This window comes from Bos javanicus, chromosome 18, assembly GCF_032452875.1.
Source record: "Bos javanicus breed banteng chromosome 18, ARS-OSU_banteng_1.0, whole genome shotgun sequence".
Taxonomy (NCBI): domain Eukaryota; kingdom Metazoa; phylum Chordata; class Mammalia; order Artiodactyla; family Bovidae; genus Bos; species Bos javanicus.
The window spans coordinates 62,997,342-63,015,401 of NC_083885.1; the positions used below are offsets into that span (position 1 = coordinate 62,997,342).

General features: G+C 45.4%; 1 protein-coding gene across 2 annotated transcripts; it reads right to left on the reverse strand.

The window, feature by feature from the left end:
• Positions 1 to 7,086: 7,086 nt before the first annotated feature.
• On the reverse strand, positions 7,087 to 14,939 carry LOC133231108 (putative killer cell immunoglobulin-like receptor like protein KIR3DP1). 2 transcript variants are annotated; one of them, XM_061389362.1, is made up of 8 exons: positions 13,933 to 14,939; positions 12,363 to 12,629; positions 11,187 to 11,486; positions 9,542 to 9,841; positions 9,234 to 9,284; positions 8,372 to 8,489; positions 7,563 to 7,615; positions 7,087 to 7,452 (listed from the first exon to the last, which is right to left on the reverse strand). In XM_061389362.1, exons 1-7 carry the CDS (start codon positions 13,964 to 13,966, stop codon positions 7,564 to 7,566), a joined length of 1,122 nt encoding a protein of 373 aa, XP_061245346.1. In that variant the 5' UTR covers positions 13,967 to 14,939; the 3' UTR covers positions 7,087 to 7,452; position 7,563. The 2 variants fall into 2 exon arrangements, with proteins under 2 accessions (XP_061245346.1, XP_061245345.1); XM_061389361.1 differs by lacking the exon at positions 9,542 to 9,841.
• Positions 14,940 to 18,060: the final 3,121 nt, after the last annotated feature.

Genomic DNA, 18,060 nt, shown 5'->3' on the forward strand with positions numbered 1-18,060 from the left:
CCAAACTTCCAATTTAACCTCCCCCTGACACTATCCCCCCTGGTAACCATAAGTTCATTCTCTGTGAGTCTGTTTTGTAAGTAAGTTCATTTTTCTAGATGTCACAAATAAATGATATCATGTGATATTTGTCTTTCTCTGACTCTTCTTCATCTGAAATTATTTCGTGACTGAGTGGGAACTTTGCACACACAACACTCTCTCTGTCTCTCTCTCTTCGTCCCTTCCTAATCCAAGGACCGCACATGTACACAAAGATAATGTGTGTAAAGATGACTGTAGTGTATTTTTGGGAGGGGGATTTGTTCTGCCTGAAAAGGTGGACCACCTTGCTTCCTAGATACTCAGATGAACACAAAATATGTCAAGTAGAAACTTCCAAGCTGCAGAAGGCTTGAGTGAGGGGCGTGTCCACAGCAATCAACTCCAAACTGGGGCAAAATGGCCCAGCTGTTTCAGGACTCCAAGGGCAGACATACACCCAGTTCAGCTGTTGTTCATAGACAGGAAAGAACCTCAGTAAGGGCAGCGATTCCACACCATTTTGCTGGGGGTGGGGGTTGTTAACATTAGTGATGCTTCACAAGTAATAAATCTGGTCTCCCCTTGATCATTATTTATGTAATGGAGTAAGAGTACAGTCACCCTTCTTAAAATTTCCTTTTATTTACTTAATATCATTTTTCAGAATTGATCTGTATTCTTTGTCATTTCACTTTGTGCATTTTTACTTTCATTGCAGATATATAAACCAGAAATTTTTAAAAATTAAAAAATTTAATTTTATTATTTTTATTATTATTTTAAATATAAATTTATTTAATTGGAGGCTAATTTCTTTACAGTATTTGTACAGCAAATTGATTCAGCTCGACATTTATATTCTTTTCCATTATGATTTGTGGCAAGATACTGGATAGAATTCACTGTGCCATACTGTAGGATCTCATTCTTTTTTTTTTTTTTTTCATATTTAAAGGTAGGTTTTATTTTTATTTAAAATTTTTTTTATTTTTTAAAATTTTATTTTATTTTTAAACTTTACATAATTGTATTAGTTTTGCCAAATATCGAAATGAATCCGCCACAGGTATACCTGTGTTCCCCATCCTGAACCCTCCTCCCTCCTCCCTCCCCATACCCTCCCTCTGGGTCATCCCAATGCACCAGCCCCAAGCATCCAGTATCGTGCATCGAACCTGGACTGGTGACTCATTTCATACATGATATTATACATGTTTCAATGTCACTCTCCCAAATCTCCACACCCTCTCCCTCTCCCACAGAGTCCATAAGACTGATCTATACATCAGTGTCTCTTTTGCTGTCTTGTACACAGGGTTATTGTTGCCATCTTTCTAAATTCCATATATATGCGTTAGTATACTGTATTGGTGTTTTTCTTTCTGGCTTACTTCACTCTGTATAATAGGCTCCAGTTTCATCCACCTCATTAGAACTGCTTCAAATGTATTCTTTTTAATGGCTGAGTAATACTCCATTGTGTATATGTACCACAGCTTTCTTATCCATTCATCTGCTGATGGGCATCTAGGTTGCTTCCATGTCCTGGCTATTATAAACAGTGCTGCGATGGCTTAAAAAACTGGAAATAGAACTGCCTTATGATCCAGCAATCCCACTGCTGGGCATACACACTGAGGAAACCAGAAGGGAAAGAGACACGTGTATCCCAATGTTCATCGCAGCACTGTTTATTTTTATTTTTTTAATTTTAAATTTATTTAATTGGTGCTCATGCTTTACTCCGGAGAAGGCAATGGCACCCCACTCCAGTACTTTTGCCTGGAAAATCCCTTGGACAGAGGAGCCTGGTGGGCTGTAGTCCATGGGGTTGCTAGAGACACGACTGAGCGACTTCACTTTCACTTTTCACTTTCATGCATTGGAGAAGGAAATGGCAACCCACTCCAGTGTTCTTGCCTGGAGAATCCCAGGGACGGGGAGCCTGGTGGGCTGCCGTCTATGGGGTCGCACAGAGTTGGACACAACTGAAGCGACTTAGCATCAGCAGCATGCTTTACTCATTCTATGTATAAATAGATTTCATCTGCTAATCCCAAGCTTCCAGTTCTTCCCTCCTTGGCAACCACAAGCCTGTTCTCTATGTCTGTGAGTCTGTTCCTGTTTCATTGATATGTTCCTTTTAGATTCCACATATGGGTGATATTACATGAAAATTGTCTTTCTCTTTCTGTCTTCTTCACTTAATATGTTAATCTCCAGGTTCATCCATGCTGCTACAAATGACATTATTTCATTTTTTAAACGTCTGAATGGTATTCCATTCTCTGTGTGTATAAACATATACATCTTCCTTATCCATTCATTTCTCGATGGACAATTAGACTGTTCCCATGTCTTGGCTATTATAAGTTTTGCTGCTATGAACATAGGGGTGCATGAATCTTTTCAAGGTATAGTTTTTTTACAGATATATGCTTGGGATTGGAATTGTTGGATCATATGGAAACTCTGTTTTTGTTTTTTTGAGGAACTTCCATACTGTTTTCCACAGTGACTGCACCAGTTTCCACTCCACCAACAGTGGAAGAGGGTTTCCCTCTCCTCCACACCCTCTCCAGCATGTTATTCATCAACTGTCTAATGATGGCCATTCTGATCACTATGAGGTGGTACCTCCCTACAGTGTCGATTTGCCTTCTCTACTAATGAGCAATGCTGAGCATCTTTTCACATGCCTGTTGGCCATCTGCGTATGTTCTTTTAAACCACAGATATCAATTGTGAGAGTGACGTCTATGGATTTTGACTAAAATGTATGACACCTCTGCTAATGTCTCATGAACGTGCTCTGATTCCAACCTCATGTTGCTTGTCAAGGAACAGAGTGATGAGGTCTTCAGGAAAGGAATAGTGACTTTATTTGGAAGGTCAGACCAAGGTACAGTGAACTTCTGCCCCAAAGAATCGTCTTATCTGAGGTAGATGGGCTTTTTGGGGAGTGAGAGGGATGGTCAAACAGTGTTTACTGAATGTAAAATAACCCTACCCCATGCGGAAGAAAATTCCAAGGAAAAGAGAGAAGAATACAGATTAAACACCCACATGTGTGAACTCACATTTTCACACATACACACACATTTACACACACACACACACACACACTAAAAGAGGAGGAGGTGTGGCTGGTTATTGCAGTGTTTTAATTAACTAATTAATGGCTGTGCTGGCTCTTCGTCGATGTGCACAGGCTTTCTCTAGTTGTGGGAAGGGGGCTGCCCTTTTCTGTGGTTCAGGGTCTCTCACCACCGTGGCTTCTCTTGTTGTGGAGCACCTGCTCTAGGCACATGGGCTTGTGGCCCATGGGCTTAACTATCCCGAGGCATGTGGAATCTTCCCAGTCCCGGGATCGGGCCTGTGTCCCCCACATTGACAGGCATTTCCCAACCACTGGACCACTAGAGAAGCCCTGTTGCAAGCTTTTTTTTTCCCCCTAATTTATTTATTTTTAGTTTAAGGACAACTACAATATTGTTAGTTTCTGCCATACATCAACATGGATCAGCCATAGCTATAGTTATGTCCCCTCCACTGGGGAAATCTTTTATTTCTGGAATTCTTTTTTCCTGAAGCTGTCCATGCAGGTCTGGTCATAATGTCCCTTTAAACCCCTGACAAGACAAAAGGTCTGTCTGTTCTGCCACTTTTTATCTCTATATGAATGGGAAAGTGTTATACCTTTTAAGTTCAGAGCCTTGAGAATAGTTTAGTCCCTCAGTCGTGTCTGACTCTTTGTGATCCCATGGGCTGCAACCCACCAGACTCCTCTTTCCATGGGGGTTCTCCAGGCAAGAATGCTGGGGTGGGTTGCTATTTCCTGCTCCAGGAGATCTTCCCAACTCAGGGATCGACTCAGGTCTCCTATGCTGCAGGCATATTCTTTATCATCTGAGTCACCAGGAAAGCCCACCAGTAACATAATGTGATTCAATATTTCCTCCCACAATTAACATTGCCATTGTTTTCCATTTACTTTTATCATGGACATGGTGGGATTTTGGCATCATGCTTTCACTCTCAGTGTAGCATAACACTGATGTGGCATATACCATAGATTTAAAAATAGAAGTATGAATACAATGCTAGATTTCTAATAAAACAATAAAGATATGCAACAAGCAACAAAGATTTACTATATAGCACAGGAACTATATGCAATATCTTGTAATAACCTAAAAAGGAGAATAATCTGAAAAATTATGTATGCATGTTTGTATAACTGAAAATCACATTGCTGTGCACCTGAAACATTGTAAGTCAACTACGCTTGAAGAAAATATATCTATGATGAGATTAAAAAATGGAACCAGTGAAATAAATAAATTTTAAAACAAAATGAAAGAAAATGAAGTCACTCAGTCATGTCCAACTCTTTGCAACCCTATGCGCTGTAGGCTGGCAGGCTCCAATGTTCATGGGATTTTCCAGGCAAGAATACTAGAGTGCGTTGCCATTTCCTTCTCCAAATAGTGCATGCCAACTGCAGCATACTCCCTGATGGTCTGTGTACTCACTCTCACATTCCAACTCTGCATACGGTGTATTCACATGGGCACCCTGAGCTGCCCCAAAGAGCCTGAACCCAGATGGTGAGTTTGTGGAAGGCCCTGGAAGGAAGTCAGAGGCTGAGTCCCAGAATCTCCCCACCCCTCACTCCCCAGCTCATCTCAGGAGCCCTTCCAGGTTTCACCAGCATCACTCTAGAATCTCAGGTCTCCCACCTCGGCCCCTACCAACTTCCTGTGACTCAAGTGACATATGGGTCCCAGGAGACCCGGGAGGACCCACCTGCAAGGTTCTGGGCCTCTCGCCCAGACTCAGCCCTTCAAGTGAGAGATTTGCCACTGAAAGCTTGGGCTGATTCTCTCCCCATCAGGATCCCTGGCCCCTCAAGCTGTCTGAGCCCTGAAGTTCCCGTGAGGTGGGGGCAGGGTGGGCGTCCTGTGCCCTCCTGCAGTCCTCTCCCTGCCCTGCACATCTGGCCAAGGAGGAGAAGCTCAGAGAGGACGGAAGGCATGTCTGCAGCTCTGAGCGCCCAGCCGCCCCCGCCCCCACACTGTACAGATGAGACCACGGGGCCCTAGAGGACAAACAGGATGTGGTCCCTGGAGGCCTGCTGCCACCCTTCAGAGTTCCCAGGGCTGTGGACTCACAGCGGGGGCAGGCCCTCGGTGGACCTGGCTCTGATGTCTCCAGGCCGGGCTCAAGAGGCATCTCAGCCCAGACCTCAGGTCTCAACTCTTTCTCTTTCTGCCTGGTCTGACCCCCTGCTCCAGAGGGTGGGACCCAGTTTCTCGTCCTGAGTCAGCTGTGACAGCCTGGCTCCAAATAAGACTCAGAACTTTATTTTCCCAGTCGCCTCCAGAAATGGAATTTACTTCTCATCTTCGGTCAGTTCATAAATTATTGCAGAGCACCTACTGTGTACCAGGCATTGGTGCCACACAGCAGAAATACACCCATGACCCAGGTACACCCATCTTCTGTGTGTGGTTGAAGAACTCAGATTCTGCAGAATGAAGGCATCAAATGCTAACATTCAATTATTTTTTTTTTAAAGAAGTAATCTGAGAACAACTGGGGTTCAAATCTACACTGTGAACATTCAGAAAAATGAAGATCATGACTTTGGTCCCTCACCTAGAGGCAAGGAAAAAAAAAGGAAAAAAAAAAACAAAACACCAATGGATAATTAGGGGAAACATGGAAACAGTGACAGTAGCAACACAGGAGCCCCAGAATGTCTTCACTTTAAGCGATCCTGACATTTCTTGGTAAAAGAGTTCTTGGGCGGTTTAGTTCTAAGCCAGGAGAGACATCACACACAGAGAGCTCAGTGAGCAACTAAGGCTCCGTGGAGCTTGATTTTCATCCCATTTGCCACTCAGTTCACACCGGGGTCCTCATGGTGTTATCCTCTTCAGGCCTCCGCTTGGTTGAGCCAAGCCACATTGTGCCAACAGTTGATAACTTAAAAGGCACAAGATTCTCAAATCCTTGGCTTTGGAGAAAAGAAGCAAAAAAGACTAAACATGTGAATATCGATGGATTAACACAACATGTGCAAAGCCTCGCTGGGGCAGGTGTTCTCTCTGCAGCCCTCAGTGATCTGGCGTGGAATGTCCAGTAGTATTATCTGTGATGAGGGACTTTTAAAACATCTGCTCTGTCCAGCACCATGGCACCTGGCCACATGATGCTCCTGAGCACTTGAAATGTGGTGGGTGTGACTGAAGAACTGAATGCTTTACTTCGTAGAGTCATTGTCAATACCACGTGGCTGGGTAAGTACTTTATCGGCCAGTGCAGATCCAGACTAGGGGCATCTTGTTGTCTTGTTTCTACCCCTGGAACCCCAGCATCCTCAGTGCACACGGCTGGGAAAAGGCCGAGGGGCCTTCCCCGATGGCTCAGTGGTAAAGAATCTGCCTGCCAATGCAAGAGATACGAGAGACGTGGGTTCGATCCCTGGGTCAAGAAGATCCCCTTGAGAAGGGAATGGCAACCCACTCCAGGATTCTTGCCTGGAGAATCCCATGCACCTAGGCGCCTAGAGAGCTACACAACATCATGGGGCCGCCACGAGTCGGACATGACTGAATCGACTTAGCAGGCAGACACACAGCCTCGTGTGGCAAGAGGCACCACAATGGATATCTCAAACAGAATATACTTCATCTTTTTATTTGGCCAACTTGCATTGCTTTTGTTATTGTTTCATGGGAAGCATTTTGTTTTAAATATAGCAGTCTGCACATGTCAATCTTAAACTTCCAATCTCTCTCTCCCCTCATCCTTCCCCTCTGTAACTCTAAGTTTGTTCTCTAAGTCTACAAGTCTGTTTCTGTCTTGTAAACAAGTTCATTTTTGTAAGCTATTACTGAACAGAGGTTGTTTTAAATTGGCTTTATTTTATTTTAAACTGAATAATTTGAAGACTCAACTTGCAAATTGTTATGCTTTACTGGAATTTTTGAAAAAGTAGGATGATCATGGTAAGCTACCCAGTAAGTGCAATTGATTAGAATAACTCTCCCAAAAGGTTACATAGTTAAAACAGAGTATTAGAAGACCCAGGGGATTACTAAGAGGTGGTGGGATTTTTGGAGACTATCCTATAATTGTTTTACTCCACTGTTCTCCTCAGAGCTGCAGGGCTGCTTTGGAGGAGGAGAAGGAGTGCCCATGCAGGAACCCCTTTAAAAAGAGATCTAGCTCTTCAATTTTTAACACTCTGTGTGCTCAAAGGATGGGGCCAGGTCAGGGTCAGCATGGTCTTGGTTTGCATCGAATTCCTCATAGATAGTAGTCTCGGCAGAGAGGTGCATGAGGCTCAGGAATGAACACTGTCTCAGAGAGGGTCCTGTGGTTCAAGTGGGTGAATATCACATCCTCTGCTGATGGGTCCTGAGAGGAAGGAGATGTGAATGATGGAATGAAATGTGATCTTCGAAGGCTTGGGCATTGGGCATTGGAGGGGCTCAGGCTATGGCAAGGGTTTGGGTGGAAGGACTCACCTCACCATTCACTGTTCTGTCTTCTTTGGGCTCTCCTTCCATGATGGCAACATCTGCGAATGGAAGAGAGTCAAGGCTCTTGGGGTGGGGGCGATTCTTCTAGACCTCCATATCTTTGGTGGAGACATCAAAGCCAAAAAAAGCAGGGGTGTGCCCCAGGTTGCTGAGTCTGTCTACTCCACTAAATTAAAAAAAAATCCCCTATACAAGCCCAGCTACTGACAGACTCTCTCAGGAATCTGTTGAAACCCAAGAAGTCCATCCTACATATTCTGTTATGGACCATCGTCTAATGCGTATCAGCAGATTCCCGAGATCATAAAGGGGAGAAGAATGGATGGCTGTGGTTGAAGGGCAGAACAGGCCTTGGAATGTTCCTGGGGACCCAGGGATAAAGGGTCAACCTTCCAGTGCGGAGAGTATGGATTCTATCCTAGGTGGGAGAACTGAGATCCCATATGCCTTGAAGCAACTATCCTCAATGCTGCAACTGCTGAGCCCACGAGCTCTGGAGCCTTGAACTGCACCCCAGCACAGCAGTGAGGATCCCTCATACTGCAGCTGAGACCTGATGCAGCTAAGAATAAATTAACACATATTTTCATAAAAAGAACAGGGTTCCATGGGTCTCTGGAATATATTCATTCAGGGAGTACAACAATGGAAATCACTTTTTAACCTACAGGAAGTGAAAATGCCATTCTCTGCTATGAGCCCACCTCCCCCTGTGTCAGATGACACTGTGCTTCCCTCCTTCAGACTTATGATTGTGGGAGAACACCAGTGACAGCTTGGCTCTTCATACTTACTTTATGGGTAACCAGTGACAGACAAGAACAGCGAGGAAGATGCAGGTATAGATGAAGGCTACGGAGAGCCTAAGGAGAAGGTGCAGCTTGCTGGAGTGGCCTTGAGGAAGCCGTGCTTCTGCCAACGATCAAAGGGAAGAAGGTCTGGTTATTCATTGCATCCACCCTGCCCCTACACACAGGAGTTATTGTATCCTTGTGTCAAAGTGTGTCAGCAGCTCTCAACCTGATCAGTATGGTCTCCACTTCCCAGGAGGTACCACAGCATCCAGGAGAGATGCTAGCAGTGGATGAAGTAAAGAGGCCATGGAAGACCAGCAGCGGTCTGAAACCAGGTCCCCCAGGCACCGATGCAGTTTATCTCTGCTGCCCCATGTGACAAGGCATGGTGATTTTGCATGAATGGGGACTGCTTTAATCCTCCATATATTTCCCCCTCCATCCACATATACCTGGAATGGAATCCTCAAGAAGACATGACACTTCTATTTCTGAACTGTGGAATGTTTAGTTCATAAAACACTAACAGAGGAATAGCACATATTGAAGGTGCTCCCTAAAACTCTCCCCTTGTCCCCTGCATCCTTCCCCAAAGATCCTGGTGGAGGGAGGGTAAGCATCTCCCTTAAGCATGGGGTCAAATCACTTGGTCTCGCTTTGTTCACTTTAGAAATTCCCAGTCCCAGAGAATGAGAAACTCAATGCCCTCTCTGGTTCTAATACAGACCATGATCTCAAATGCTGACATGACAGGGATGTTGAGGAGCCCAAAGTCACAACTGGGAGGTGGTAGAATGAACACTCACACAGGGACCCTCTGTCTTCTCAGAAATTTGCTGAGATAGGAGACTGTCTTGCTTACCTTCTGTGGTGTGTGGATCCATGATTGATGGGCAAGTACTTGTAGTGGATCCTTAGAGAAAAAAGCCAGAAGGGGTGAACAGTAACTCTTCACTATGATCCGTCAGGCTTGGGTGGCCCTGCATGACTGGCTCATAGCTTCACTGAGGTACGAAGGCCCCTTCACCACTACAAGGCTGTGATCCATGTGGAGGAGATAGTGAAGGACAGAGGAGTCTGTTGTGCTGCAGGCCTCAGGGTGGCAAAGGGTTGGACAACATAGCGTCTGAACAGGGACAACAAAGCATGGGCCAGGAAGAGGTTGCTCACCTGTGACAGACAGGAACAGTGGGTCGCTGGAGTTTGACCACGAGTAGGGAGAGCGAGTGAAAGAGCCGTAACACCTGTAGACCCCGCTGTGGGCTGGGGTCCCAGGACCCAGAGGGAACTCTGCCTGGAGTGCTCTGCGGGGGCTCTGCCCTCCAGCGAGATGGCGTCCAAGGTTCACCCCCTCCCTGAGCAAATGGAACTGGTCAAAGGCACTCTCGGAGCTGCAGACCAAGGTCACGTTCTCTCCTGACATCACCATGGGGCCCTCTTGGGCTGAGAGAGAGGGTTTTTTGGACAGACCTGGAAGGAGGAGAGCTTGATCTTAGAGCACAAAGTAACTCTACTCCTAAGTAGAGGACTAAAGCCTGAAGTGTGCAACAAGAGCAGCACTGCAATGAGAAGGCCGCCCACCGCCAGGAGAGAAAGCCCCACAGTAAGGGGTACCCAGCACAGAGAGGGTGGGTTGATTTGGGAGAACGGCATTGAAACATGTATAATATCATATATGAAACGAGTCACCAGTCCAGGTTCGAATCTCGATACTGGATGCTTGGGGCTGGTGCACTGGGACGACCCAGAGGGATGGTATGGGGAGGGAGAAGGGAGGAGGCTACAGGGTGCGGAACACATGTATACCTGTGGTGGATTCATGTTGATATATGGCAAAACCAATACAATATTGTAAAGTTAAAAAAACAATAAATAAAAAAAGAAAACTTAGAAATAACTTTAAAAATGGAGTGTCATTTAAAATCCTTTTAAAAATACATAATTTTTAAAATGGATTGTCATTTAATATTCTTTTTTAAAGAAAGAATATATGTATATGAATAACTGAATCACTCTGTTGTACAACAGGAATTAACAACATCTGAAATCAACTAGACTTCAACAAACATAAATAAGATAAAATAAATTATAAAAATCAACCAGATGTGCCATTCTCTTGAAATAAGCAGACTACTACTAAATAGACTACTAACTACTGCTGGGGACCATCAGCAAACATGGCATTGACCCAGAAGAAGAGATTATGGAGTGAAAATTGCCAGAATCTCATTAATCTTTGACCACCTCTTTCTTGAGGGCGTGTTCAGCGCTGCCCTGCCCACCCCCAAGGGCTGGAAGGGATGGTTTAGCGGGGATGGTTGGAGGGACCACTCCCCCCGCCTCTTTGTGCAGAAGGACGCGTTAAACCGCGACCCTGAGCAATGTCAGGGTGTCAACCTCCATCACGATCACCCAGGGGCTGGACGGCAAGGGCGTCTGGTACCACAATGTGCTGCTGACAGAGGAAGGGAGCTCTGACATGAAAGCGGGAAACCAACCCCTTAACCAACCATCGTTGGCTGCCTGAGCGGGGAATTTCCTGGGTCCCTGCTCTGGTACATTTTTCTCTATTGGTTGTTCTTTCATGTTCTTGGTCCTTCAGTCTGTCACCGGCTGTGTCTTCTCCTTAGTACACGGCAGGGACTCTGTTCTCTTTTCCCTTCCGTGTTCACACCTCCTGTCTCTCTGGTTTGTTCCCTCTCCTGAGTTTGTGAGTGTCTCTGCACGCCTGTCATTCTCTCCCAGTACTGATGCTGGACTGGACACCAGACCTTCTGTGACACAGAGAGCAGAAGGGACGTATGGCCACACTCACCTGTGATGATAATGTCCACAGGGTCGCTGGGGGCTGACCACTCATAGGGGGATCTTCTGAGAGAGCCGTAGCATCTGTAGGTGCCGGCACTCGCCAAAGTCATGGGGCCAATGGAGAAGTCAGCTGGGGCATACCCACCAGTGAGCATCTCTCCACGTCTCTGGAAATGCCCTGTGCTGTTTTCATGGTGCAGGATAAACTTGTCAAACATCACGAGTGAGTGACAGCAGAGGGTCACATTCTCTCCCTGCTGCACGAGGGGCCCTGGGTGGGCTGAGATGGAGGGTTTTGTGAACACACCTAGGAACAAAAGGTTGTGAGCTTCAGTGAGTCACCCACCTTGGCCCTTCCGCTGACATCTGAAGGTGTAAAACTCCTCCCCATTTACCAGCGGAGCCAACTACCCTTCCTGTGTGTTTTGTTGCATTCTCTTTAGCCTTGTTCTCGGGTTTTGGCTCATGTTTCTTTTTGTTCAAGACCTCCCCTTCCTCTGTGCTCATTCTAAGCTCTTTAGCTGTTGGACCTGCTCTCGGGTTCATGCATGCTTACTCAGTCACTTCAGTTGAGTCCGACTCTGTGCAACTCCATGGACTGTAGCCAGCCAGGCTCCTCTGCCCATGGGATTCTCCAGTTGAGAATACTGGAGTGCGTTACCATGCTCTGAGCTTCATCCCATCCCTAATATGTGTGGTGGGGGCTGGGGTGGGTCTGAGGATGCATACCCTGGCTCCCTTCACACTCATCTAGAATGTGGGCGCTGACTGCAGGACATTGGGGTGGAGGTGGAGAAAAGGGAACATTTCCCCATCTGTGTCCCCACCTCATGCCTCTGAGACATTCCTGGGACTTGTCCCTGAGGCTCCAGCTCCTTCAAATGGGATTATAGCTCCCTACCGGGTGGCAGGTGCTGGATCAGGGTCGTGCCCCATCCTCCCTGCTGGTAGGCAGTGGCAGCATCCTGTCTAACTCATGCCTAGGGAGGCTCCTCCTTCCTGCCCTGGGGCACCCCATCCCTCTATTCGACACCCTGAGTTTAAACTCTCAGAGTGGGTTCTCTTTCCCTGGTTTGGTCCTGGCTGGGAGTCCTGAGGAAGTCTTGCTCTGCACGGGCAAGTGGACCTAGTGTAGGATTACCTGCAGGCACGGCTGTACTGGGCTGGGCTGGACCCCTCCTACCTGAGACCACAATCTGCAGGGGGTCACTGGGTGCAGACCGGTAGGCTCCAGAACATGTGTAGGACCCGGCATGTTCTCCGGTCACCGGGCCAAGGGTGAAGTTATTGAAATGATGTCCTTGGAGCTCAGACAAACGCCTTTTCCCATCTGTTTTGAACAGTCTGAATCTCTTAAGTGGAGAATGGGAGTGACACTGAAGAGTCACAGTCTGTCCTAAGGGAACCACGGGGCTTGGCCAGGCGGACAAAGACAGCTTCTCATATTTACCTAGGAGAAAAGGAGACACAGGCTTTGAGAAGAAAATGGGAACAGTCAGCTCTCCCCACAGCCCTCGTGGGTGGGCTTCCCCTTTAATTCTTCGAACTCTTCTCCCCTAAAGTGCATCACCCTGATGCTCAAGGACACCTGGGGCTTGGGGACAGACAGAGACACAGTCAATCCAGGATGGACATCATGGGAATTCTCAGGACATGAATCACTCCTTGGGTTGACAAAATGTTGAGAACCTTTCTCTCAAAACACAAAAAACCTGGGCTGCCCAGTGGTTAGGACTTGGCACTTTCTCTGCCAAGGGCCCAAGTGGAAACCCTGATCCTGGAAAGATCCCACAAGCTGCACAATGAAGGCAAAATAAAATACCACAGAAAAATTGATGCATGGACAAGAAGCAAAAGGACTTCCCTGTTGCATTTGTTGTAGCTCAAAATGGTAAAGAATCTTCCTGCAAGGCAGGAGACCAGGGTTCAGTCCCTGAGATGGCAAGATCCCCTGGATAAGGAAATGGCAACCACCTCCATATTCTTGCGTGGAGAATCCTATGGACAGAGGAGCCTGGTGAGCTACAGTCGATGGAGTCGAAAGGAGTAGGACATGACTGACTAACACTAACACAACAAAGCAGTGAAAAAGCCACTAGACTAAAAAGAAGGAAGTAAACCTTGAACCTCGCTCCTTTGTTAACTAACCTACATCAAATGTGTGACAAGGTCCAAGTGGCCCTGCCTGATGACCAGACCCTTCCCTGGGGTCAGGTCCAGTGGGCAGTCCTGCAGATCCTGTTGTTAAGGGCCAGTTGGAGATGCCAGGAGCCATCTTGTAGGGGAGGGTCTGTGGGCTTCAGCCTCTTGCTCCCCTCTCATGATAGAAATGGCACTCAGTGGGCCTAGCTCCCAGCTCCCAGACTTCACACTGTGCCTTCAGGTCCAGAGTCCAGAGCTGGGCTAACCTCTGGTGAGAGCAAAGATGACTATCAAGGCCAATAGGAGGACCTGGGATCCACAGGACACATGGCTCTCGCTGTACCGACAGGGGTCTCACCCTGGCCCCCAGTGTCATCTGCATCAGCCCCAACTACTCTGCTCAACAGAGAAATAAGGGATGGGGAGGACTCACCCACAGCTGCCCAGATCCTTAGACTTACACAGAATCCTAGAAGGAAAAGCCTGTCAGAAATGGCTTGTCCTGATGGACCCCACGCTCCTTGCACCCTCATCCAGGGAACCTGGTCAGTGGTGTGAAGACCCCCCGGTTTCCACCATAACCCTCTCCGACTGTGTCTTTCTGGACTCACCGAGACTCAGGAGGCTGAGGAGTGTGGGGCACATGGCTCTGCTTCTGTGAGACAGGAGGCAGAACTGAGCAAAGCTGACAGAGGCACAGGATGCGGAAGCGGGCGGTGTTGTTGTTACAGTCAGCCTGGGTCATGTCACATGGGAAGATGGCCAGCCTCTTCTCACTCCAGGGATGGAAGTCTGACCTGAGCCGCATCACAGAGCATGCCTCATGACCCGATCGTCACTTTTTGTTTCCCTAAACACTATAAACCTAAGAGGATTCAGACAGATCTTACTGCCTTTAGGAAGTAGTATCAGTGATTCAGTGTATACCATGCAGGATGCTGTTCCCAAGCTCATGATAAATCTCATTAACCTTAACTCTTCAAAGAAGAGAAATCACATGTTCCCACCTCGTATGTCAGGGTCAGTGCAGGTTGCCAATTAAAGACTCATTAATACTTTTATTCTGCATTCTTTTTTCCCCCTATTTTTCCCTTTATTTTCTTTTATTTTTTAACTTTACAATATTGTATTGGTTTTGCCATATATCAACATGAATCTGGCACAGGTACACGTGTTCCCTATCCTGAACCCTCCTTCTCCCCATACCATCCCGCTGGGTTATGGGAGGACCAGACATGCATATTATGGCTCTTTGAACATATGAAAAAATTCTATATTGTAATATATGTGATTAAGAAACTAACTGTGTTAGTTTCAGATGTACAACAAAGTGAATCAGTGATACATATACATGCATCTATTGCTTTTCAAATTCTTTTCCCACTTAGGTAGTTACAGAATATTATGTAGAATTCTCTGTTTTATACAGTAGGTCCCTGTGGTCATGCGTTTTTAATATAGCCTTGTGTATACGTCAGTCCCAAACTTCCAATCTAACCTCCCCCTGACACTATTCCCCTGGTAACCGTAAGTTCATTCTCTGTGAGTCTGTGTTGTAAATAAGTTCATTTTTTTAGATGTCACAAATAAATGATATCATGTGATATTTGTCTTTCTCTGACTCTTCTTCATCTGAAACTATTTCGTGACTGTGAGTGGAAACTTCGCACACACACCACTCTCTATCTCTCTCTCTTCCTCCCTTTCCAATCCAAGGACCACACATGTACACAAAGATAATGTGTGTAAAGAGGACTGTGGTGTTTTTTTGGGAGGGGGATTTGTTCTGCCTGAAAAGGTGGACAACCTTACTTCCTAGATACTCAAAGGTACACAAATATGTCAAGTAGAGACTTCCAAGCTCCAAAATGCTTGAGTGAGGGGTGTGTCCAGAACAATCAACTCCAAACTGGGGCAAAATGGCCCAGCTGTTTCAGGACTCCAAGGGCAGACATACACCCAGTTCAGCTGTTGTTCATAGACAGGAAAGAACCTCAGTAAGGGCAGCGATTCCACACCATTTTTCTGGGGGTGGGGGTCGTTAAGATTAGTGATGCTTTGTAAGTAATAAATCTGGTCTCCCCTTGATCATTATGTATGTAATGGAGTAACAGAACAGTCGCTTTTCTTAAAATTTCCTCTTATTTACTTAATATCATGTTTCAGAATTGGTCTGTATTCTTTGTCATTTCAGTTTGTGCATTTTTACTGCCATGTAATGTTTCATTGCAGATATAGAAACCACAAATTTTTAAAAATTAAAAAAATTATTGTAGTATAGTTCATTTCTGCTGTACAGCACATTGATTCAGCTCGACATATATATTCTTTCCTTTATGATTTATGCCAGGATACTGAATAAAATTCCCTGTGCCATACTGTAGGACCTCATTCTTTATCCATTCTATGTATAAATAGATTTCATCTGCTAATCCCAAATTCCCAGTCCTTCCCTCCTTGGCAACCACAAGCCTGTTCTCTATGTCTGTGAGTCTGTTCCTGTTTCATTGATATGTTCCTTTTAGATTCCACACATGGGTGATATCACAGAAAATTGTCTTTCTCTTTCTGTCTACTTCACTTAATATGTTAATCTCCAGGTTCATCCATGCTGCTGAAAATGGCATGATTTCATTTTTTTTTAATGTCTGAGTGGTATTCCATTCTCTGTCTGTATAAGCATGTACATCTTCTTTATCCAATCATCTGTCAATGGACAATTAGGCTGTTTCCATGTCTTGGCTATTGTAAGTTTTGCTGCTATAGGCATAGCGGTGCATGAGTCATTTCAAGGTATAGTTTTTTTCCAGATATATGCTTGGTACTGGAATTGTTGGATCATATGGAAACTCTGTTTTTACTTTTTTTGAGGAACTTCCATACTGTTTTCTGCAGTGGCTGCACCAGTTTCCACTCCCCCAACAATGTAAGAGGGTTTCCCTCTTCTCCACACCCTCTCCAGCATGTTATTCATCAACTGTATAATGATGGCCATTCTGATCGCTATGAGGTGGTGCCTCCTTGCAGTGTCGATTTGCCTTTCTCTACTAATGAGCAATGCTGAGCATCTTTTCATATGCCTGTTGGCCATCTGCGTATCTTCTTTTAAACCACAGATATCGATTGTGAGAGTGACGTCTACGGGTTTTCTCTAAAATGAACGACACCTCTGCCAATGTCTCATGAATGTGCTCTGAGTCCAACCTCACGTTGTTTGTCAAGGGACAGAGTGATGAGGTCTTCAGGAAAGGAATCGTGACTTTATTGGAGAGCCAGCAGACCAAGGAGATCATGAACTTGTGCCCCATAGAATCATCTTACCTGACTTAGATGGGCTTTTTGGGGAGTGAGAGGGATGGTCAAACAGTGTTTACTGAATGTAAAATAACCCTAGCCCATGGGGAAGAAAATTCCAAGAAAAGAGAACAATACACATTAAACACCCATGTGTGAACTCACACTTTCACACTTACACACACACACAGACACACACACACTAAAACAGGAGGAGGTGTTGCTGGTTGTTGCAGTGTTTTAATTAACTAGTTAATGGCTGTGCTGGGTCTTCGTCGCTGTGCACAGGCTTTCTCTAGTTGTGGGAAGTTGGGCAGCTCTTTGCTGTGTGCACGGTCTCTTATCGCTGTGGCTTCTCTTGTTGTGGAGCACCCGATCTAGGCACATGGGCTTGAGGCCCACTGGCTTAACAGCCCCAAGGCATGTGGAATCTTCTCTGTCCTGGGATCAGGCCCATGTCCCCCACATGGGCAGGCAGATTCCCAACCAGTGGACCAGCAGGGAAGCCCTGTTGCAAGATTTTTCCCCCCTTAGTTTATTCATGTTTAATTAAAGGGCAATTACAATACTGTGATGGTTTCTGCCATACATCAACATGGATCAGCCATAGCTATACTTACGTCCCCTCCACTGTGGAAATCTTTTAATCCTGGAATCCTTTGTTCTCCAAGCTGTCCATGCAGATCTGGTCATTAAGCCTCTGACAATGCAAAAGGTTCGGTCTGTTCTGTCACTTTTTACTTCTATATGAATGGGAAAGTGTTATACCTTTTAAGTTCAGAGCCTTGAGAATAGTTTAGGCCCTTTGTCATGTCTGACTCTTTGTGATCCCATGGGCTGCAACCCACCAGACTCCTCTGTTCATGGAGGTTCTCCAGGCAAGAATGCTGGGGTGGGTTGCTATTTCCATCTCCAGGAGATCGTCCCAACTGAGGGATCGACTCAGGTCTCCTGTGTTGCAGGCAGAGTCTTTATCATCTGAGTCACCAGGAAAGCCCACCAGTAACATAATGTGATTCAATATTTCCTCCCACAATTAACATTGCCACTGTTTTCCATTTACTTTTATCATGGACATGGTGGGATTTTGGTATCATGCTTTCACTCTCAGTGTAGCATAACACTGATGTGGCATATACCATATGTTTAAAAATAGAAGAATCAATACAATGCTAGATTTCTAATTTTTTAAAAAATGTATGCAACAAGCAAAAAAGATTTACTGTATAGCATGGAGAACTATAGTCAATATCTTGTAATAACCTAAAATGGAAAATAATTTGAAAAATAATGTATGTGTGCTTGTATAACTGAAAATCACCTTGCTGTGCACCTGAAACATTGTAAGTCAACTACACTTCAATAAAATATGTATATGATGAGATTAAAAAATGGAACCAGTAAAATAAATAAATTTTAAAACAAGATGAAAGAAAATGAAGTCA

Bases quoted from the DNA above. Each gene is read 5' to 3' on its own strand.
- LOC133231108 (XM_061389362.1), bottom strand. From the start codon at position 13,966: ATGTGCCCCACACTCCTCAGCCTCCTGAGTCTCG. The intron at 9,285-9,541 runs GTGAGCAACCTC...TTTTTCTCTAAG, and splicing joins ACTGTTCCTGTCTGTCACAG to GATCCACTACAAGTACTTGC. The intron at 7,616-8,371 runs GTAAGTATGAAG...TTCCATTCGCAG, and splicing joins TGTCACTGGTTACCCATAAA to ATGTTGCCATCATGGAAGGA.